This window comes from Acomys russatus, chromosome 3, assembly GCF_903995435.1.
Source record: "Acomys russatus chromosome 3, mAcoRus1.1, whole genome shotgun sequence".
Taxonomy (NCBI): domain Eukaryota; kingdom Metazoa; phylum Chordata; class Mammalia; order Rodentia; family Muridae; genus Acomys; species Acomys russatus.
In genome coordinates this window covers 81,442,324-81,464,816 of record NC_067139.1, presented here as the reverse complement: position 1 = coordinate 81,464,816, position 22,493 = coordinate 81,442,324, and the positions used below count along the sequence as shown (strand labels likewise).

Sequence of the window (22,493 nt, the reverse complement as noted above, 5' to 3'; positions counted from 1 at the left end):
TTAAACTTGAGACAGGTTATATGTAACATGGTGCCATTGAGGATCTCAAACTCATGATGCCGATCAGATTGGCAAGCCTTCTTCTACCTTCTCCCAGTGCTGGGATTGTGAGCAATGCTCCCTGGACAAATAGCTCTTCCTTTAAGGTTTGTTTATTTTTTCTTATTGTTTATTTATTTTATGTGTCTTGGTGTTTTACCTGCATGTATGTTGGTATACCACATGCTTATAGTATCCCCAAAGGCCAGAGGAAGGTATTGGATTTTGAGGGACTGGTGTTATGGACAGTTGTGAGGTTCCATGTAGGTGTGGGGAATAGAACTCAATGGTGTGGAGCTCCGAATCATTTCTTTGTTGTGAAACATGACTCTAAGGACTGATTCCTTGGCAGTTTACCACTCGGCAATTCCTTGGCAATTCACAGAATATGGTAGAGTCCATTCCAGTGACATTCAAGAGTAGTTTTTCTCTGCTTAGAATGATGTCATGGAAAAAGTGGTCTTAACCGCTGGTGACAGGTATATTGCCTGTAGTATTTTTGACATGTCAGCATCCAATAAGGTAGAGTCTAGTATCAGAGGTAACATTTCTAAGTCTATGGGCCTGAGAGGGGATAGCATGTTATCTACCAGCATTGTTGTGGCTTGTTTGGACACAAAAGATAACGGAGCTCAAGGGTTCCTGCGAACTTTGCCGAGTTAATATAAACATACGATGGGACATTTCAGTCTTTCCTGAAAATTGTGGCTAGAGAAGACAATGTAAATTGGAATGAGAATTATGGTAATATACCTTTAAAGTGCTTGTCTCCGTCACTTGATATAAAAGCTGGGATATCTCAAGTTCAAAGCACAAAATTAAATCACATTTTAGGGGCTGTAAAGATTGTAGTTTTTTGGAAAGAGAATTCTTCAAATCATCCTGAAATAGACATAGCACACTTAAACTATGTTTCTGGTTCTGGAAGGTGTCAGAAGGTCTCCAAACAGCCCATTCTTGGTCATGTTCTTCCTATACAGATTTTTCCAGGATCACATTTCTGACAGTTGACACATGACACAAAAAAGTGTCCTGTCGGTTTGCTGACGCATGACAAAAAAAAGTGTCCTCTTCGTTTGCACCAATATTGATTTAGGACTATTCTATCAACTTATCTAAATAACACAGAGGAGGCAGCAGCCTTATTTCTTAGTTGCTGCAATAAATGACAGGTTTTTGGAGATAAGCCGTGCATCTATTTAACCTAAGTTTTACATGGCAGAAAGTTTGGGTTGGATGTTTCTGGAGCAGATGCTCTTTGAGCAGGGAGGATGTGAGTGAAGGGTCAGGCTGGCTTTGTCCATCTTTGTTTTCCAAAACCAGGGACTGAATGTGGACGTTTTAGGGTGGCTTCTAACTATCTTCAGAGCTTTATCCTTTTGATTCTGAATACACACACATCCACCGTCACTGCTCGGTCTCAGGTGATGTACACATCCAGAGATGAGCTCATGCTGGGCCACTGAAGGGTTCCTGGTGGCTAGAAAACGGTTAGTGTTCCTCAGGAACTTGTGAAATGGGTGTCATCTGCCAAAAGGAGTCATTTCCCTTGCCTCTGGCAGAAGGTACAGCATTCCAGGCCTGGAGCTGGAGTTTCAGGCAGGCAGCTGTGAGCCTGCTGACATGGGTGCTGGGACCTGAACTCAGATCCTCTGTAAGAGGAGTCCTTTGAAATGTACAGCGGGTACCGGTGAACACTACAGACTGTGGGGAGTTAGCATGGGCTTTGCTGTGCAACCCTAAGTGTGTGTCAGTGGGCAGCCCTGTGTATTCTGGCTTCTAGGGGCATCTGTGTACACACACACACACACACACACACACACTTTTTTAAAAATGGGCGTATATAAAGGCCAGCCTTAGCTCAAAAATCCCTCCTGTAGAATGTCAGGTCAGAAGGAAGCTCTGCTCTAAGTTCTGGGACTTCTTCCCCTCCACAGATGGCTGTCTGTAGTGTCTTGTAGCACATCAAAGTGCACATTGGCCTCCCAGCTCTGTTAGTATCACAACTACCTGTTGCCCTTCTGGCCCCATCCCTACCCTAAACTCCTCCTGCTCCTGGGCTCCCCTTGTCAATCTCGTTCCCACAAACCCTGTCGCTTTGGCCATGTGCTCTCCTTTCTTCCTCTCTTGCCCGTCTCTGTCGGTTGTCACTTCTGTTTCTCTCTCACGCATCCCTCATGGCATGGTCCAGTCTGCTGGCCATGTTCAAGCTACTACTCTCTCTGCTCTGGACCCTTCCAATGCCTCTGGCTCCGCTCTCCCTCATAGCCACAATAAGAACCTTCCCCTTGGTCATACCTTGGAGTGGTCATGTCCTCAGTCTGCACATCTGAGGGTACTGACACCCTCAGTTTATATGTCTGGTGCCAGAAGATGCATGTAGCCTGTGGACAGTGACCATATATTTTGGGACAAAAGAACTCCTCAACTACCCTGTTTTATCATCCAGTCAACAAGAGTCTTTCCTTCCCTCTTTCTTTTCCTTTTCCTTTTTTGTTGTTGTTGTTGTTTGTTTGTTTTTGAGACAGAATTTCTCTGTGTAACAGCCCTGACTGTCCTGGACTTACCTGAAGACCAGGCTGGTCTTGAACCCACAGAGATCCACCTGCCTCTGCCTCCCAAGTGCTGGGATTAAAGGCCTGCGCCACCACTGCCTGGCCTCCTCCCTCTTTCAATCCTCTGTTCCCCACTAACCAATGGGAGGCAGATCTGAGTACTGCCCTGTGATTTCCTAATCCGAAAAATCTATTCCTTAACCAAATTAAACCACGTTTACTTCGTTGTAGTCTTGTGATTTCTCAGTTTACATAGGCATATGTGTGTAAACTACTGGACCGTGAAAATCAAGCTTATGCCACCCGGGTCTTCATTACCCCCACCCCGGGTCTTCATTACCCCCACCCCGGGTCTTCATTACCCCCACCCTGGGTCTACATTACCCCCACCCCGGGTCTACATTACCCCCACCCCGGGTCTACATTACCCCCACCCCGGGTCTACATTACCCCGACCCCGGGTCTACATTACCCCCACCCCGGGTCTACATTATCCCCACCCCGGGTCTTCATTACCCCCACCCCGGGTCTACATTACCCCCACCCCGGGTCTACATTACCCCCACCCCGGGTCTTCATTACCCCCACCCCGGGTCTTCATTACCCCCACCCCGGGTCTTCATTACCCCCACCCCGGGTCTTCATTACCCCCACCCCGGGTCTACATTACCTCCACCCCGGGTCTTCATTACCCCCACCCCGGGTCTACATTACCCCCACCCCGGGTCTTCATTACCCCCCCACCCCGGGTCTTCATTACCCCCACCCCGGGTCTTCATTACCCCCACCCCGGGTCTTCATTACCCCCACCCCGGGTCTACATTACCCCCACCCCGGGTCTACATTACCCCCACCCCGGGTCTACATTACCCCCACCCCGGGTCTACATTACCCCCACCCCGGGTCTTCATTACCCCGACCCCGGGTCTTCATTAACCCCACCCGGGGTCTTCATTACCCCCATCCGGGGTCTTCATTACCCCCATCCGGGGTCTTCATTACCCCCACCCGGTCTTCATTACCCCCACCCCGGGTCTTCATTACCCCCACCCGGGGTCTACATTACCCCCACCCCGGGTCTACATTATCCCCACCCCGGGTCTTCATTACCCCCACCCCGGGTCTTCATTACCCCCACCCCGGGTCTTCATTACCCCCACCCGGGTCTTCATTACCCCCACCCCGGGTCTTCATTACCCCCACCCCGGGTCTACATTACCTCCACCCCGGGTCTTCATTACCCCCACCCCGGGTCTACATTACCCCCACCCCGGGTCTTCATTACCCCCCCACCCTGGGTCTTCATTACCCCCACCCCGGGTCTTCATTACCCCCACCCCGGGTCTTCATTACCCCCACCCCGGGTCTACATTACCCCCACCCCGGGTCTACATTACCCCCACCCCGGGTCTACATTACCCCCACCCCGGGTCTTCATTACCCCCACCCCGGGTCTTCATTACCCCGACCCCGGGTCTTCATTAACCCCACCCGGGGTCTTCATTACCCCCATCCGGGGTCTTCATTACCCCCATCCGGGGTCTTCATTACCCCCACCCCGGTCTTCATTACCCCCACCCCGGGTCTACATTACCCCCACCCCGGGTCTACATTACCCCCACCCCGGGTCTACATTACCCCCACCCCGGGTCTACATTACCCCCACCCCGGGTCTACATTACCCCACCCTGGGTCTACATTACCCCCACCTTGGGTCTGCATTACCCCCACCTCCGGTCTACATTACCCCCACCCCGGGTCTACATTACCCCCACCCTGGGTCTTCATTACCCCCACCTCTACAGCAGCTCCATAGATACAGGGATGGTGATTTTATTTGGACAACCACATAAAAAACAATCTTAAATTTCTTCATTAAGAGCTTTTTCTCCTGGGACCAGGAGTGTAGTTGGCAGAGTGCTTGCCTCACATGCACAAAGCCCTGGCTTTCATTGCTAGCACCACCTAAAGTGAGGCTAGGTGTGCATGACTGTTCTCCTCGGCTCAGAGGTGGAGGCAGGAGGAGCAGCTCAAGGTCAGAACAGCTAAAGAGCAGAGGCTTCTGTCACTAAGAACTCTCAGCCCCAGAGAGAGGCAGGGCAGGGTATTTTAAGTCCTAAGTGCTGTTGTTGCATCACACCAGGACCAGGCTAAGAGAGCCATCTCACACTGTCCTCTTTGTTTGTTTTCTAGGAATCACTTTCCAGCAGGGAAAGAGGAGCCCTTTGATCTGTATACTTTCTAAACATCATCAGAAGCGCTTTAGTTTTGGGCAGGATGTGGCTCCCTGGGAGGAAAGGCGTGTAGTCAGGGTAGCCTGGCGTCTCCTAAGCCATTTGTGTGTTTCCTCCAAAAACATTTGTGGCTCTGGTTTATTTTATTTTATTTTATTTTATTTTATTTTGGTTTTTGGAGACAGGGTTTCCACATATAGCCCTGACTGTCCTGGAACTCTCTTTGTAGACCAGGCTGGCCTCGAACTCACAGTGACTGCCTGCCTGCCTCTGCCTCCTGAGTGCTTGGATTAAAGGTGTGCACCATCACACCCAGCAGCTTTGGCTTATCTTTAGTTCTACTCTGTTTTTGCCTTGAATACTCCTGATCAGGAATGGAAGATGGTGGAAGGTGGCCAGAAGCAGCAGAGCTCATCCTGGAGGTCTCCTCTCTGCTCAGACCCTCTGTTCTTTCTTCTCCAAACATCCTGAACTATTCTAGAAGATATTCTAAAGAAAGACAGTTGCGCGCCACTCTCTGACTACTAGCTAGACTATTGAGACAATGGGCCCTGTCTTGGGTAGAGATACAGTTACTGTGATGAAACACCAAGATATAAAATTGAGGAAGAAAGGGTTTATTTGGCTTACACTTCTGTATCACACAGTTCATCATTGAAAGAAGTCAAGACAGGAAGTCAAACTGCAAAATCTTGGAGGCAGGAGCTGATGCAGAGGCCACAGCAGATGGGTGCGGTTTTCTGGCTTGCTTCCATGGCTTGCTCAGCCTGTCTTCTTATAGAACCTAGGACCACCTGCCCAGGGATGGCATCACCCACAATGGGCTGGGCCCCATCAATCACCAATAAAGAAAATGCCCTTCATCCAGATCTTATGGAGGAATTTTCTCAGTTGAGGTCCCCTCCTTTCAGATAACTCTAGCTTGTGTCAACTTGACATAAAACTATCTGTACAGATCTCAGTGAAATTGATTTTCCCCAGCCTTTCCTCAGGGCAGCTGAAGTGCTAGGCTTCAAGGAAGCTAAGACGGCTTGGGGTGAGGTCCTTGTCCTTACTTTATCCAGTGACTAGCACCATACTGGCAATCCTCATAGTTGCCTATGAGTCTGTGAGCTCTCTTGCAGCTGTCCTGTACAGCTACAGGGCGACAATAATGGAGGATAAGATCTATTAAAGCAGCTGGTGTCCATGTCGACCCTTTCTGGCCCCTCTGGTTTACAAAGGTGCTGGCCAATGTCAACATTGGAAGCCTCATCCGCAAGGTAGGAGCTGGTGGGCAGCTCCGGCCCCTTCCACTACCGTTGTCCCTACTGAGAAGACAGTGGAAGCAAAGAAGAATCTGAGGAGTTTGATGAGGATGTGGGCATTGGTCTTTTGGGCTAAACCTCTTTTGTTAAACATGTTTAATTAAAAGCTGAGCCTGTGAAAACAAACAAGAAAAAGAATTTCCCCAAGAGTTTTCTGCTGGGGAAAGAAAATGTTTGGAGAGAGAGAGAGAGAGAGTTGTCTCCTAGTAAGACAGCTGACACAGTTCTGGCAACTTGTCAGACTACCTTGTAGGAGAGACAAGAGCCAAGACAGTGATGGTCAGTGCTGGGTGTGGCCACACTATGTCCAGAACTGCTTATTATGCATTATTCTTGTCCCCTACTTAAGCCTACGGTTCATGGCAGGACCCTGAAGATGGATTCTATTTGTTCCTTTCCCCAAGTAGCCACACTGAAAACATTGCCCTTCTCTGCCTTCTGCTGTAACTTGTCTCTTTAATTGGTCTATTGAGGATGAGTGGCTGAGTTTGGCTTGGTAGGACTTCCACAACCCAGACTTTCTCCTCCTTCTCCTCCTCCTCCTCCTCCTCCTCCTCCTCCTTCTAAAAAAAAAAAAAAAATATTTATTTATTATGTATACAGTGCTCTGCCTGCCTGTACACTTACAGGCCAGAAGAGGGCATCAGATCACATTAAAGATGGTCATGAACCACCATGTGGTTGCTGGGAATTGAACTCAGGACCTCTGGAAGAGCAGTCAATGCTCTTAACCACTGAGCCATCTCTCCAGCCTCCACAACCCAGACTTCCTCTGTAGCAACTCCACTCGTACTGGAACCCTTCCAGCTGTGGGCAGCAGCACTCTTCTTCCCTCTCTCCCCAAGAGAGACACTGGTGGGACCTCTGGGGTTCTGGGGTTCTGGCCACCAATTTGGTGCTATACTGTAGAGAAGGAGAGCCCCCCTCTCTCATGTGTGCCTTTTGTTAACTTCCAGTAACTGGTGCAAACAGCGTGCTCGTAGGCTACAGGGCTTGTGGAATGCATGTGCCATTGTTCCGTTGGTTTGCTCAGCTGCACCTTGAGAATCAGCACAGGAGGTTCAAATTGTGCTCTCTCTTTCCTTGGCAGCCCTGGTTGAATTTCCCATCCAAGATTTCAATGCCCTTGTATTTTTTTATCATTCAGGTAAAACTGACCTAGATTCACTCCGCCCATCTTTCTTGGAAACCAACCCCTTTATAATCCTTATAAATTCCACACCACAGGGACTGAGCGACCGCAGAAAACTGCCTTTCCAACTTGCCTCGGAGTTCAAACTCAGACTTTAGGTAAGTGGTCTAGAGGTGGCCTCAATTACTGTTTCTACCTGAGAGTGAGAATTGAGAGAGTCAAGGCCAGTCACTCTTGCCTGACACCAACTCTAGGAAAACCGGGCCGGGCAAACATCTGGAGGCAGGGGTGGAGGCTGGGCATAGTCAGGTATAAAGAACTAGTGGTTGGTTGGGTGGAGTGGGGAAAGAATGGCGTCCCCAGGTTGGGGAAGGGAGCATGCATTTTAGAATACAACTCAAGTCCTTTATGATACGAGGATCAGGCACTGGTCCAAGATGCCATGTATTGTAAGATAATAAGCCTGTCAGCCACAGTCCCAAATGCCAGTCACGAGCCAGGAATACATTTTAGCTTATGGCACATTCCAAGTGACCTTCTGATAAGCCACTTGAACATTCCGTACAGATGTGTTCTATTTCTCAAATGTATTTTATATGAGAGAAACCCCAGAATTTAGTTAGCATACTGCCAAGAGGTTAGGTGATATAGCCCACCACCTAGGGGAAAGAATGTCTGCTCTTCAGTAAGGAATGAGGTAAAACACTTTGAAGACATCTCAGCAGAGGAAAACCTTCCTGGCTCACCCAAAGAGTGGGGGTTGGGAAGGCTGAGATGGGGGGACTGTGCTGGGGAGGCTGAGGCGAGGGAGTGTGCTGGAGACTGGGTGCTGAAGCTCTTATGAGAGAGGGTTTATCCTTTTTTAAAATTTCCTTTTCTCTGTCAGGGTCCTCAGAGCAGCGCAGCGACCATGGGTCTGGAGAAGTTCCTCATCCTCTTGCCATTGCTTGTCCTGGTGCTTGCGTGGGTCCAGCCTTCCCTGGGCAGGGAATCTCCCGCCATGAAGTTTGAGCGCCAGCACATGGACTCAGCTGGTTCCTCCAGCAGCAGCTCCACCTACTGCAACCAGATGATGAAGCGCCGGGAAATGACAAAGGGGTCGTGCAAGCCTGTGAACACCTTCGTGCACGAACCCCTGGCGGACGTCCAGGCTGTCTGCTCCCAGGAAAACGTCACCTGCAAGAACGGGAAGAAAAACTGCTACAAGAGCAGGTCCGCCCTGACCATCACCGACTGTCGCCTGAAGGGCAGCTCCAAGTACCCCGATTGCGACTACCAGACCAGCCACCACCAGAAGCACATCATTGTGGCCTGTGAAGGGAGCCCTTACGTGCCAGTCCACTTCGATGCTTCTGTATAGGGCTCTGCCTAGGCCAAACAGTAGATGTCCCTGTCTCCCAACCTCATCGTATCAACGCCTGCCTCTCCCCTCTTTCATTCTTTTCCAGGTAGAAATAACTTGTGTTAGGGCTTCCATATGACAGAACGCGGTTCCCTGCCGTGTGCGCCGCGGTCCTGGGTCCCTCCATATGACAGAACGCGGTTCCCTGCCGTGTGTGCCGCGGTCCTGGGTCCCTCTCTGGCCCTTCGATTTCCGGCCTTTCGATGTTGAGACAGCCCTCACCAGACTGTGTCCCTTCAACCTTTGACTTCCTTGACTTCAGAACCACGAACCAAATAAAATTCTGTTCATTATAAATTGCCCTGTCAGAGGTCTTTTTAGGGAGGTTCACAATGAACTAAAGATAACAGGCAAGTCACCTCCTTGGTCCAGATCTTCCCCAACTCCTGGCATCTTTAATTATAGTACTGAAAAAAAAATAATTATAGTACTGAAACTAGAATTTTCTGCCTCTTCTGACCCACTGATTATTCATTAATCTCCTCTTTTTCTTTTCTATAATAAAGTCTGAAGTCTATTTCAGCACCTAGTAGCCACATGGTCTTCAGCTCCCTATGCTAATACAGATTGGTCCCATCTAGCTGAAGGGAGTCCTTCCACTAAGAGAACAAAAGGAACATTGTTTCTGCTTCTGCCTTCTGGTGATCTTCCTCCACCCACGGTTTGCTTCTGTAAACTTACGGTGTTTCTATGCCGGCCCTGGCTTTCTCAGTATGAGAGGAAGGCAGCTCTGAGACTTGCCTTCTAGAGGCAGGTTCCTTGCTCTCTTGCCTCCTTAGACTGAGTTGGAACTCATGGAACAAGTGTGTGTGTGTGTATGTGTTGGGGGGGGGGCTTCAGTTTAAACAACTACAGTGAAAAATCAAATTTCAATGATGCTTTTGAGAAACAGTTATGAGGGTGGTATAGTGTTGCCTATGGTTGATGCAGGGTTCAGGGTGGGCCTCTAAGTGGAAGGTGTCGAGTGAAGGTATAATTCTGTAGAGGCAGCCACTGGTACAACTGGAACAAACTGCACAGTTCCTCTGCAGAACAGTCAGTAGTTGTAGACATATTTGGGGTTTCTTTCCTTTTTCTTTTAATAATTTGGGTAGCACAGACTGTCCTGGAACTATGTAACCTGTGACGGCCTTGAAATCCTTTTTTTTTTTTTTTTTTTGAGTAATCATAATAATCTTTTGTTTTGTTTTGTTTTGTTTTACAAGACAGGGTTTCTGTGTAGCCTTGGATGTCCTTGACTTGCTTTGTAGACCAGGCTGGCCTTGAACTCACAGGGGTTTGCCTGCCTCTGCCTCCCAAGTGCTAGCATTAAAGGCATGAGCCACCATGCCTGGCTGGCCTTGAACTCTTGACTTTCCTTCCTCCACCTCTTAAGTGCTGAGCTATAGGTGTGTGCCACCTTGCTGCAGCTATTTTGGGTGGGAAAGAACTTCCCTTCAAGTAGATGGGTCAGGGGTTAAGCGCACTTACTGCTTTTTCAGGGGCCCCAAATTCGGTTCTCAGCACCCATATGATGGCTCACAGTCAGCTGTAACTCCATTTGCAGCGGTTCTGGGGCCCTCTTCTGCCCTCTGAGGGTGTTTACACATATGCGGTGCACATAAACTCACGCGGGCACATACACATACGTAAAAATAAAAGAAATAGAGAGGCTTTATTTCTCAGAACAGTTTTATCTACCCATGAATGTCTTCATGCCTAAACACAGAGATCTTGCTCCTCTGAGTGGATGGGACATGCTACACTAGTGTGATGGCTGTTTAACGTTCACGATACTCACAAGCCACTTTATAGCTCCTTCTTGAGTTTATACTGAAAGTTGGTTTCCTTCCTTCTGTACTTGCCCTGAGTCTACAGTGTTAGAAAATTCGGCCTGGGCCCCTGACTCAGCCTACGGGGTTATGTTTGTGTCCTGGTTTGAATGATAACGGTCCCCATAGACTCCTACATTTGAATACCTGGTCCCCCTTTGGTGGATCTATTTGGAAAGGGTTAGGAGGTGTGGTTTTTATTGAGGGAGGGGTGTGTCATTGGGGAGGCCACGCGCATTGCACTCTGCCTCCTTTGTTCCGGTGGCCACGCCTTCACTCCACCATCTGTGACTCTAACCTTCTATAATTGTGGGCTCAATTAAATACTTTTTCTTATAAGGGGCTTTGATCATGGAGTTTTATCACAGCAATAAAAAAGTTACTAGGATAATCTGATAATCTCAAAATCCATTATCTTATTTATGGCTTTCTTTCTTTTTCTTTTTTCTTATGGTTTTTTGAGATAGCCTTTCTCTGTGTAACCTTGGGTGTCCTGGACTCTCTTTGTAGACCAGGCTGGCCTCAAACTCACAGACATCCACCTGCCTTTGCCTCCCTGAGTGCTGGGATTGCAGGCGTGCGCCACCAAACCTGCCCGGCTACTTATGGCTTTCTAATTGTGTCCACATCCACATTTAGCCATGGCATATAGTTACAAGTCATCTGTTGTTTTTTGTTTGTTTGTTTCTCTCTCTAGAAAAGTCCCAGAATTGAGATCTTAGCTAATTCAGTGAGATTTCCTCAGTAAAAGCACTTTAGAGGTCTTTATCATCCTGGCTGACTTCCGACACCCTTCCAGGGACGTTTTCCTCTTAGAACACATAAGCAGTCTCTCAGAGTGAAAATGAGCAGCTAACCTCCTCCCAGACCCTCAGAACCCAAGGAGATGTACCACAGCAGGTGGGTGACTGGGGATGATGGCACAGCAGCAATAATAAATTCAAGAGTAGGGCTAGGGCTTTCCTTTGCTTCTCTGGAAACATGTTTAATGAAGGTGTGGTGCTGGACCATCCATCAGAGCAGCTCAGCAACCTTTCCTCCTTCTCACCTCTCCCTTTTCTCCCATTCTTGGAGACACAAAAGTCTTTGGGCCTAGAGGGCACTAGGGAGCCAGCAGTGTTAAACACACAACACTCAGGGGCTTCTCCTCAAAGGAGGAATTACCTGTTTTCTGCCTGGAAGACTGGTAGTGGATATCGATGATGACCTGGTGACATTTTTTGCTCTCTGTGGAGGCAGAACTCACCCAAATCTTGCCAACATGGCATCTGTGGTATGGCGGGCCATGGTGATCTTTGAGGAGGTCCAACCCAGAAAATAAACCTTTTCCTCATCTCTGGCCTCCTTTGTTGCCCAAAACCAGGGGACCCCAGGGGCTGAGTATGTGTCTCCATAGACTCCAGGCTGTTGTATACAATCCTGCCGACCCTACTGGGCAGTGATGGCATGTAGACCTCAGCCCATCCCCTGTCACCATCATCACATGTCCAGCTCCTCCTCTCTCCATACAGCAAGTGCTGCTCCAGGCTTTATTATGCATCTGTAAGCATAATCTTTATTGCCTGGACACCTAAAATGGGAATGACCGTTGCCTTGAAACTTTTCCCCAAATTGCCCCGTGTTTTAAAAGTGCTGACAAAGAGCTGCCTGGCATCAGACTCCCCAGCTTTGATCTGGGTTAATGAAGTCAATCTTAACAAAGTTTTCATACTCATCTGTGACAAAGCTTACAGTCTTTCCCATTGAAGACTAGATAGCCACAGTATTACTAGAAGCTTTAGTTTAAAAATTAAAAACACTTTTATAGATTGATAATTGCAATTTCTCATTAAAAATAAAGACTCTCTTTGGTAGGATAGTGGAATACTTTCAGGTTAACAAGTATAAAAAGACTTACTTATGTACTTGATACCTGATGATTGATTATATATATATATATACATATATATATATATATATTTGTGTATATAGTTCTTAATTTTTTTTTAAAAGAGAAGGGGGATGTGTGGGAAAGATTGTAAGCTTTGGCACAGGTAAAAGCAGTCTTGGTGGGCTTTACCCTTGGGCACCCCATGGATAAACCCTTGAGATAGACTGAGTGGAGCCATCCTGGGCCTAGAATTCAAGAAACAGACCTGGGGACTCCACCTGGACTATTGTTTTTCTAATCGACCCTCAATGGGAGAAAGAGACCACCCTTCACTCGTGACACAGGCAGGCGGAGAGGAGAGGAGAGGTATAGCAGGTTCAGACCGGCGCATGTGGATCAACAAACAGGCTGGACCAATACACAGGCCAGAGACACCTAAGGACCCATCCTGTGGAACGGATACCTAAAGGTTCACTCTTTTTTCCCTCTTGTGTAAGCTAGTTGGGTTGTATAATAAAGTTTAATTGTTAAAAAGCAGAGCCTACAACCATCTCTTTGTGGATCACTGCCTGCATTGACAATGCAGGGTCCCCTTCATTCTACAAGCACCACCAAGTAATTATCTATGGGGAGACCCATGGGGTAAAAAGACCAGAACTATTTGAACACAGGGACAAATATCTGTTTATATGGGGAAGTGAGTTTGGGGTTTTATTGCTGTGAAGAGACAATTTGTCCACAGCAACTCTTATAAAGGAAATCATTTAATTGTGGCTGGCTCACAGTTTCAGAGGTTTAGTCCATTATCATCATGGTGAGAGAAACATGGCAGCATCAAGGTAGACATGGTGCTGGAGAAGGAGCTGAGAGTTGTACATCTTAATGCTCAGGTGGCAGAAGAAGACTGTGTGCCACACTGAGCACAGGAAACATTAAAGTCCCACCTCCACAGTGCCACACCCACTCCAACAAGGCCACACCCACTCCAACAAGGCCACACCCACTCCAACAAGGCCACACCCACTCCAACAAGGCCACACCCACTCCAACAAGGCCACACCCACTCCAACAAGGCCACACCCACTCCAACAAGGCCACACCTCCTAATAGTGCCATTCCCTATGAGCCAAACATTCAAGCACATGAGTCTATGGGACTATATCTATTCAAACCAGCAGAGTGAGCATATCGCATGTGCATGGCCAGGATGCACACAGCTATAGATCTACAGAATATCAGTCTAGGAGTGGCCTTTTATGAAATGATTAGAAACTATAGCTTAAGTCTAATTAAGCTGAGGCATGAGATCAGGAACCAGCTAACTAGAGCCAGGCCTATCGACTCCAGAGTGTGCTTCCATACTCAGCTCTGTCTTTAATATCCAAAGAGTACCACACAGAAAAATTAAAGGACAGTGGTTTTGTTCACCTCAGTATCTCATTTATAGTTTTGACTATTTATATTGTTTTTGAAGCAGTTGAATATCTAATATGCTAAACTTCCAGAACATGGTTCTCATTCCCCCTTACTCTTCCCATAGACACAGCTCTGTAATGGTGGTGAGTCCTGTGTTGTGATTCTAAGTCCTAGACCACCATTGAGATCTGCACCTAGCTACTTATTAAATCACTTACAAGCTTTGAGGACGGAACTGGGCAGGCAAGGAGAACACACGCAACTGAAAGAAAGGTTGAGGTAGAGGAAGATATGAAATCAAGTAAGTAAGTAAATAAGTCTACGTGGGACCTGTGGAAGCAATGTGACCTTGCCTTAGACTGGGCCCAAGGTGAAAGCAGTCTTGGGTGGCTTGACCCCACTGAGACCCCACTGATACGCCACTGGGATAAGCATCTGTGATAGACTGAGAAGGGCCATTTGGGCCGGGACCAGGCTATTGTAAGCAAAATGACCATCGTAGGAGGAGGGAACCAGAGGAGAGACCAGCAGCATGTGTGTGTAGGTGGGGGAGGGGTGGAAAGAAGAAGGCTGGAGGCTCAGGCCATGTGACTTCTCCTGTCAGATAGAGGATCTGCTAGATTCCCAGAGAGTTATGCCAAGGGCTTCGCAAGGGAGTCCGCATGGAACTGACACCCAGAAGGTTTCATTCTTGTTCTTCTTCATCTCCTTCCCCCTGTTTAAGGTAGTCTGGCTCCAAGGAAGACACTTTTATTTAGTGACTTCATAATGAAGTCCAGTTGTTAAGGAACCAGAGCCAACAGGGACCTAGAGAATGAGAAACAGAACAGAAAAGACAGGCTGACAGAGTAGTTCCCTTGGTTCTTTAAACTCCCTGGGCCGGAAGGTTATAGCTGATCATTTTTCTCAGAAGTGGAAGTAGAAAGTTGCACATGTACTTTTTTCTTTTTCTCACAAGAAACACAGCTGACTTCGCCAGCATTTCACTATATATTCTTGACTGTGGCGAAGATAGTCTTAATCTATTGCAAACATTGGTATTTTATCTAATACTGTAGTGTGCTGTCTAGCACTGGAAAACTTAGAGCTTCGACATTACTGTTGCCACTTCCTCAGTCAGCCAAGGTAACGGGGGCGGGGCCGGGGAGGGGGCGGGGCCGGGGCCGGGGCCGGGGGAGGGACAGAAAGCCAGGAATCCTTTCCTCAGAATTCTTTCTTAGCTGCCGCTGGTGACATACCCAGTTACATTGGTCTGGACTGTTCTGGTTTAAATATAAAATGTCCCCAGTAGGCTCATGTGCTTGGGCCTTGATTGCCAGCTAGTGACTTGGTAAGTAAGGTTTGTTTTCATCAGTAGTTTAACCTTTTCCTGGGACGTGGTTAAAAAACAAAAATAAATAAGAGGCACCGCTGGAGGAGGTGCGTCACTGGCTGCACGCCCCGGAAAGACGCACCCGTTCCCTCCTCCTTGTCCTTTCTCTCTGCTTTCTGATCTCCCCGAGGTGAGTGGCCTCTGCTGCATCCTCATACTGCCACGCCTTTCTGCTTCTTTTCAGGATCTCAGTAGTGGATCTAGAAGATTAGGTACTGAAATTTAAAAGAAAAAAAAAGAAAAAGAAAAAGAAACCGAGGAACTGAAGTATCTGAAGCTAAAATATGCTAAAAGCTAACATTAAACTTCTCTCAGGCCCAGAGTGGGCACGCCTTTCATCCCAGCACTTGGGAGGCAGAGGCAGGTGGATCACCGTGAGTTCAAGGCCAGCCTGGTCTACAAAGTGATGCCAAAACAGCCAGGGTAACACAGAGAGACCCTGTCTTTAAAAACGAAAACTAAAAACCAAAAGCCAAAAACAAAAACAAAAGCAAAAAACAAAAAACTGAACCAAAACAAAACCCTTTCTCTCATTTAAGTTAAATTCCTGTGAAAAATAGAGCCTTTCTTCCCGTTCTTACAGGAGCTTGTTTGAGCAATAAAACTCTGATTGACACAGGAATTGAGTACAGCTGCCGTAAGATCGAGGTCTAGTTGGCTTCTCCACGGTAGCCTTGCTTCAAGAGAGCAGCAGAGCAGTGTCAGCCAGCTAAGGAGACAAATGCCTCACATTGTTGCTCAATTCCTTGAAAGGGTCCTTTAAGGTCTTTGCGTTATACCCTTTATTGTAGGCTCCCTCATGCTTTCTCAAAATTCATATGTTGAAACTGTAACACAGTGTTTAGACTCTCAACATGACTGAGTTTGGAAACAGACCCTTTAAGAAAGTGATGAGATGCTGGGCATGACGGCACACACCTTTAATCCCAGCACTCAGGAGGCAGAGGTCGGTGGATCTCTATGAGTTCAAGGCCAGCCTGTCTACAGAGTGAGTCCAGGACAGCCAAGACCCTGTCTTGGAAAAAAATTTGATTAGATTAAAATTAGGTGCTGTAGATGCTCAGAAAGTACCCGGGGCCCTGAGGCTCTTTACTTACTGAGCGCAGTAACCAAGATGCATGACGTCCACTCCTGCTTTCCGCCTTGCCATTCAGAGGGTGTTTATGCTGCCTGTTTCTTCTCTGCCCATTCTACTATGTCTAGGCAAGTGCTTCTCTCCTCAAGACTTCTGAAGAGCTTCATGGGGGTTCCACACAGAGTCTTTAATGTCCCTCCACCTCAGCACATTAGCTCGAGAGACTTCGAGAGACTGTATCTGATAACTACTCCCTCACCACACCCAACATCAGATGGAGAAATAGAAGATGAGTCCAGAGAATCCTTAATCTGTCTCATGGTGAAAGAAAGGATTAAAAAACAAAACAAAAGAAAAAACTGTTTCACCTAACAAGATTATTTTATTTTTTCTAGTTTTTTTGTATATAAAATTGAAAATGGATTTTTTCATAAAATTTATTTTGATCATGGTTTTCTCTTCCCCAGACAATCCCTAGGAAAAAGAAAAAGAAGCAAAGGAAAATAAAACAAAACAAAACAAAAAATCACTTCATATTATCTGCTGCTGCCAAACTAGGAAAAAAAAATCAATATCCAAGAAACCAAACAAGATAGTGACAGCCAATATTCATGCTCAGCTTGGCAGCATCTTGAGTCATTGTGTTCAGTGAGGTGAGAAAAGCCCCAGCGGGTGCGAGTGACACACCATATGGGCTTAACGGGAAGGTGAAGTCCAGTGGGGTGCCGGCGTTCTTCACTCTGCCTTCTGACTGCAGTGTGGCCTTGTGCGCGTTCTGCCATGCTTTCCTCACCACCTCAGACTACGCCCTCCGAAACCCTTCCTCCTTATGTCCCTTCCGCTTAGGGACTTGGTTACAGCCATGAGAAAAGTAACGAAAGCAGTAGGAACGCCTGTTGATCACACTTGAAATCTCAGGACAAGCAAGGGCTCTTGATGATAAGGCCTACCTGTCTTCTTCCCAGAGCTAGGGAAAAAAGAGAGAGAGAGAGAGAGAGAGAGAGAGAGAGAGAGAGAGAGAGAGAGAGAGAGAGAGAGTGGGGCACCTGCACTTCCAGCACGTGTGACTTGGAGCCAAGGATCAGGAATGCAAGCTCAGCTTCAACTCCAAACTGAGCTCTAGGTCACCCTGAGGTACACGGAGTCATGTCTTAAAAGAGGAGGGTTGAGGAAACGACATCAAATGAACTGGAACAAACAGAAGAAAGTAATAAAAAGTCAGCATAGAACTCAATGAAAGAAAATAAAGCACTGCTTCTTACATTTTATTGTGTGTGCATGGGTGTTATGCCTGTGCACTATGAACAAGGCTGGCACTCTTGGAGGCCACAACAGGGTGGCACATCCTTGGAGCTGGAGTTACAGATGGTTGTGAGCTGCCATGTGGGTGCTGAGAATCAAACCTGAGTCCTCTTGAAGAGCAGCCAGGGCTCTTAACCACTGAGTCATCTCTCTAGCCCCAAACAATAAATTTAATAAAACTAATGGCTCAGGGCTCTGAAGGAAAGTCAGCTGGGGTGGGGGTGGGGCAGCTGTGTCCACTGAAGCCCACTGTTTCTGGCACAAGACACCCTACGTCCCAAGTGCATTTTGGAGAGGAATTGATACACTGGGGAGCCTGGAAGTGTAAGCAAACCCTCATTAAATGTTAAATAAGAATTGTCACGGTCATAGTGTCTTTCACAGCAATAGAACAGTGATTAAGACATCTAGCTTAATGTCATAAAACTTGATGTCGTAAAACTAGCCAGCAACTAGGCCATACAAATATGGCCTTGAGGTCAGAGGCCTGAGCCGGTTTGGCTGTGTGGGTCTTCAGATCTGTGTGCCCACCTCCACAGGGTTTGTATGCAGCCGGTGTGTGCCTGGTGCCTGCTGGTGGCTGCCTGCCTGTGGCTTTAGGCTGAAGCAAAAAACAACTATGAATTCTCAGCCGGGCGTGGTGGTGCACGCCTTTAATCCCAGAACTATGAATTCTCAAAAATCTCTCCAGCCTCCTGCCCTCCAGTGACCTTCCTCCTGTCCTGGCATGGGATCGTGGACCTCACAGGGCGGGAGGGAGGAAGGGACTGAGCAAGAGTGGGGAAATAAGAGAAGACAATAAGGAGTGAATATGACCGTATTTGTCAAAGAGGATTTAAAAGAAATTTAATAAAAGAGCTGATAACCATCCTTGGCTACATAGTGGTGTTGAATCCACTCTGACCAAATCAGACCCTCTCAAATTAAAACAAAACAAAACCAAACACCAAACCGGCAAAATTCATACTCATTATAATGAAAAAAAAAAATTGGTTTTATTTCTACAAGCATAGTACAATAAAGCTTGACCTGAAACACTGCAGGATAAATCGTTCAGATGGTTGGATTCTATCTTTTTCCTATATTCCTCCTTCAACAAAGGTAACTCCAGAGCAGAAAATAATCCTATTTCTTTTTCTTTCTTTCTTTCTTTGGGGGGGGGAGGGGATAGGAGAGATATGGTGATTTGAGCCCAGGGACCTTTGAGCACTGAGCAAGCACTCAATTACCGAGCTACGTCATAACTCACGCACCCTATTTCTTTATCTTGGCTCTATTCTGACAGCTTAGGCACTGGAATTCTTCCAACACCTTCCCTTTTCCGCGGGAACAAAAGGCAAAGTGGAATAAGCAGCAAGAGAACCCGCGGCAAACAGAAGAAAAGCACCCCCGGCCTCAGACGATCCGGTCTAAGTGCACAGGAACCAGCGGGTAGGGAGGGTCAGCCTTCCTTGGGCGTTCACAGGCTACAATGAAGAACTTGTACTGTTCAGCATTGCTGTAGCGGCAGGCAGGGTAGGCTCCTCCAGTGTGGAGACAGTCAGTCATGCGGACAGGCTGCGCGCTCTTGTGGCAATTCTTCCAACCGTTCTTGCAGGTGGTGTTGCGCAAACCACAGGCAGCAGCCACACCCCGGAAGGATTCGTGCAGAAAGGTGTTTTTCTGTTTGCAGTGCCCGGTGTAATTGTTGACACCGCGCATCGCCGCGAGGCATCGCTGAGGGCTCGTTTGTATGTGCTGAATTTCAAACCAGCGAGCCCTGGAGAGGCCCTTAGGCTGAGTGCAGAGCAGCCGCGCAGGCTCCCACAGCGCCAGCATCAGGAGGAGAGGAAGGCAGCTGGGAAGGTCTGCCGCCATGCCGTCTGTGTACGAAGAAAGAAGATGTGGCCATAGAAGGAGCAATAGGAACAAACACCTTTATCATGACTAGTTTGTTAATTTTTTTCTTTCTTTCTTTCAAGATTTCACGGCTCAGCCAGGCGCGGAGGAGCACGCCTGTAATCCCAGCACTCGGGGAGCCAGAGGCGGGCGGATCGCTGTGAGTTCAAGGACAGCCTGGTCTACAAAGCTAGTCCAGGACAGCCAGGGCTACACAGAGAAACTCTGTCTCCAAAAAAAAAAAAAAAAAAAACCCAAACAAAGGTCTTTTAAATAAATAAATAAATAAAAGAAAGGAGAAGAAGAAGAAGAAGAAGAAGAAAAAAAAAAAAAAAAAAAAAGCCAGTCTCATAATTCTATAAAAACCCTGAAATCTGGTGAGAAAGATGAGCTGAGCAGGCTGCCCTGCTTGTCACATCGCATCCTTTTCTTTGACCTCTACTCATACACGTGGTGCTTCCTGTGGTGCTTCCTGTTGGTCCTTGCATCCACAGATCTCCGGAGAAACCAGGAATGCTAAACACACAGGACTGGCTTTCTAATGGGAAAGATGAAAAAACCTGCTCTTCCACCCAGGGTGCTGAGAACTGAGCATGGTGAACTGTGTTATCAAGTTACTGGGTGGCCAGTAACCAGAGGCTCCCCCAAGATCCCACAACCAAGACCGGAGTAGCTAAAAGCCCAAATGACCTCTACACTATCTGCATGACCAGGCCAGACCCTTAGGCCCTTAAATTAGCACAGGTAGCCTATCTCTAGAATCCATCTTCCTGGAAGAAATGACACAACCCCGAGTTGAACTTCAATGTAATTACACTTCCTTGTGCACTGGAAACTTTCCCCCAGTACTTCCCTGTATACCAGGAAAACTTTTTTCCCCAAATGATAATGGGTTTAAACACATTGGGAATAAACCACCTGTTACTAGATTCTCTGAAGTCTGGTCCGGGTTGGTGAAGGCAATCTGCACCAGCTTTTTTTTTTTCATCCCTCTCTCTTCCCCATGTGACCCCCGCAAGGACCCCCGCAGCCTCCATCTGCAATCCCAGCTAACGTGTTCACCTTCCCGCTCCAACCGGCATTTCCCAGCCAGCTCCGCTGCCTGGCCAGCGCCCTGATGTGCCCCTCTTACCCAGTGTCCTTGCTGGGTTCCCGCTGAGGACAGGGGCGGCTGATCAGTTTCAGGTTCTGATCTGAGTGTTTTGTTTCCTTTTTTCTTCTTCAAGGCGGTCACAGCTGCCTAGATGGGGCAGGGCAAGAAGTACTCTTAAGCTTCCAGAACAGAAAACTTTTGCAGAAGTACAGAGTGGTGGGACCTCCCACCTCCAAGTTAGCTCTTCACAAGTTTTTTTGTTTTTTGTTTTTCGAGACAGGGTTTCTCTGTGTACCCTTGGCTGTCCTGGACTCACTTTGTAGACCAGGCTGGCTTCGAACTCACAGCGATCCACCTGCCTCTGCCTCCTGAGTGCTGGGATTAAAGGCGTGCGCCACCACGCCCAGCTCACTCTTCACAAGTTTTGATGTCAGGGAAAATGAAGCATAAACTCCACTCGAGAAACAAGAAGAATCTTTAAGGATCTGATCACTTGCTGAAGGCTTAGTGTTTCCTCTTAGACTAGCTCCAGTTTAAAAAAAAAAACTCTGTGATTTCAGTTCCAAAAAAACAAAAATTGTGTGTGTGTGTACTTTGTATATATGTTTAATCATTGCCACTTACTTGGTAATGTGAGTTCCTGTGCCCACACTTGAAGACATCATTTCTTTGTATATATGTTTATTGGGCCAGGTACCGGGCTGCTCATTTTTAGGAGCTTACAGTCTAATGAAGGACAGCCGGGTAAATAAATGAGCATGTTATAAATTAACAACTACGAATCGCATTTACAGTGTGATTTACACTAAAGGGGATGAGAGTTATTGAAAGACACCCACCCAAGTTGAGCTGCACACTGAGGACTAATTAGTTAGGTGATCGGAGTGGTAGGGAATGGAGTGAGGGTTGTGTGTGAAAAGGCCCAAAGGTGAGAAGGAGAAGAGAAAACCTGACACTGTTTCCCTCTCGCCATGGTGTGATAGTACAGAATTGTTGCATTTCCTCACTCACGGAGGCTTCCACTCAGCCTCCCTGTCTCTGGCCTCATTTCTTTCTGGTCTACATTCTTTCCCTAGACTAGTATAGGTGCAATAGTACACTTTTACTCAAAGAGGTTTTTTGTTTTTTGAGTTTTGTTTTGTTTTTTCTTTTTTCTTTCTTTTTTGGTTTTCAAGACAGGGTTTCTCTGTGTAGCCTTGGCTGTCCTGGACTCGCTCTGTAGACCAGGCTGGCCTCGAACTCATCCATCTGCCTCTGCCTCCCGAGTGCTGGGATTAAAGACGTGCACACCCAGCTTCAAAGAGGCTTTTTGATTGTTTGTTTTCAGATAGTGCCCAGGCCTGCCTGGGACTCAGCCTCCTTCTTCATCCTCCTCCTCCCTGGGGCTGGGATACAGGTGCACAGCACCATGCTCACTTTGACTAATACCCACAGGGATGTTTATATCTGATTGAACCACTGTGGTTTGAGTGTGACAAGTGGAATCTGCTGTGTGTCACAGTGTGTCACCCAGTACACCCTTTTGCCCAAACAGCTTTTTTTTTGCAAATGTTCATTGCAATGAGCTCTGCTTTGAGGCCTCTGGCTTCACTATCAATACTGGATCCTCACTGAGATACCTCTGGGATGTCCTGTTGTCGCCCTGTGTTGTGGAGATCTTATAGCTTTGGTTCTGGAGGATCAGCCCCTTCACATGCTCCAGCAGTTCATAGATGGGGTGGATGTCGGAGTGGATCAGCTCTAAGCCCTGGATCTGGATGTGGATGGTAGCTGAATTGGCCAGCCTGATAGCTCTTCTGCTCTTACACCCTCTGGGCTGGGTCTCCTGGGCCCAAGCCACCAAGGCTAGCTCTATTGCACTGGGGCCAGGCCAGCTCTCCTGCTCTCACACCCTTGGGGCCAGCTCACCCATAACCCCAACAACTGGGAAGCTCTACTGTGTTTCTCAGGCAAGGTGGTGGGGTGGGTGGTGCGCTCCCTCATGCTGCAGGGAGAGGGGCAGGGCCA

At 47.5% G+C, this 22,493-nt stretch overlaps 2 protein-coding genes across 2 annotated transcripts; one reads left to right on the top strand and one right to left on the bottom strand.

The window, feature by feature from the left end:
• Positions 1-7,373: 7,373 nt before the first annotated feature.
• Rnase1 (ribonuclease A family member 1, pancreatic) lies at positions 7,374-8,949 on the top strand. Its single transcript, XM_051143396.1, has 2 exons — positions 7,374-7,425; positions 8,154-8,949. The coding sequence occupies exon 2, from the start codon at positions 8,178-8,180 to the stop codon at positions 8,625-8,627; it is 450 nt and encodes a 149-aa protein (XP_050999353.1). The 5' UTR covers positions 7,374-7,425; positions 8,154-8,177; the 3' UTR covers positions 8,628-8,949.
• Positions 8,950-18,910: 9,961 nt separating this feature from the next.
• Rnase6 (ribonuclease A family member k6) lies at positions 18,911-19,431 on the bottom strand. The gene has a single exon (XM_051143395.1). It carries the CDS (start codon positions 19,370-19,372, stop codon positions 18,911-18,913), a length of 462 nt encoding a protein of 153 aa, XP_050999352.1. The 5' UTR covers positions 19,373-19,431.
• Positions 19,432-22,493: the final 3,062 nt, after the last annotated feature.

Coding starts and splice junctions, on each gene's coding strand:
- Rnase1 (XM_051143396.1), top strand. CDS start 8,178: ATGGGTCTGGAGAAGTTCCTCATCCTCTTGCCATTGCTTGTCCTGGTG.
- Rnase6 (XM_051143395.1), bottom strand. CDS start 19,372: ATGGCGGCAGACCTTCCCAGCTGCCTTCCTCTCCTCCTGATGCTGGCG.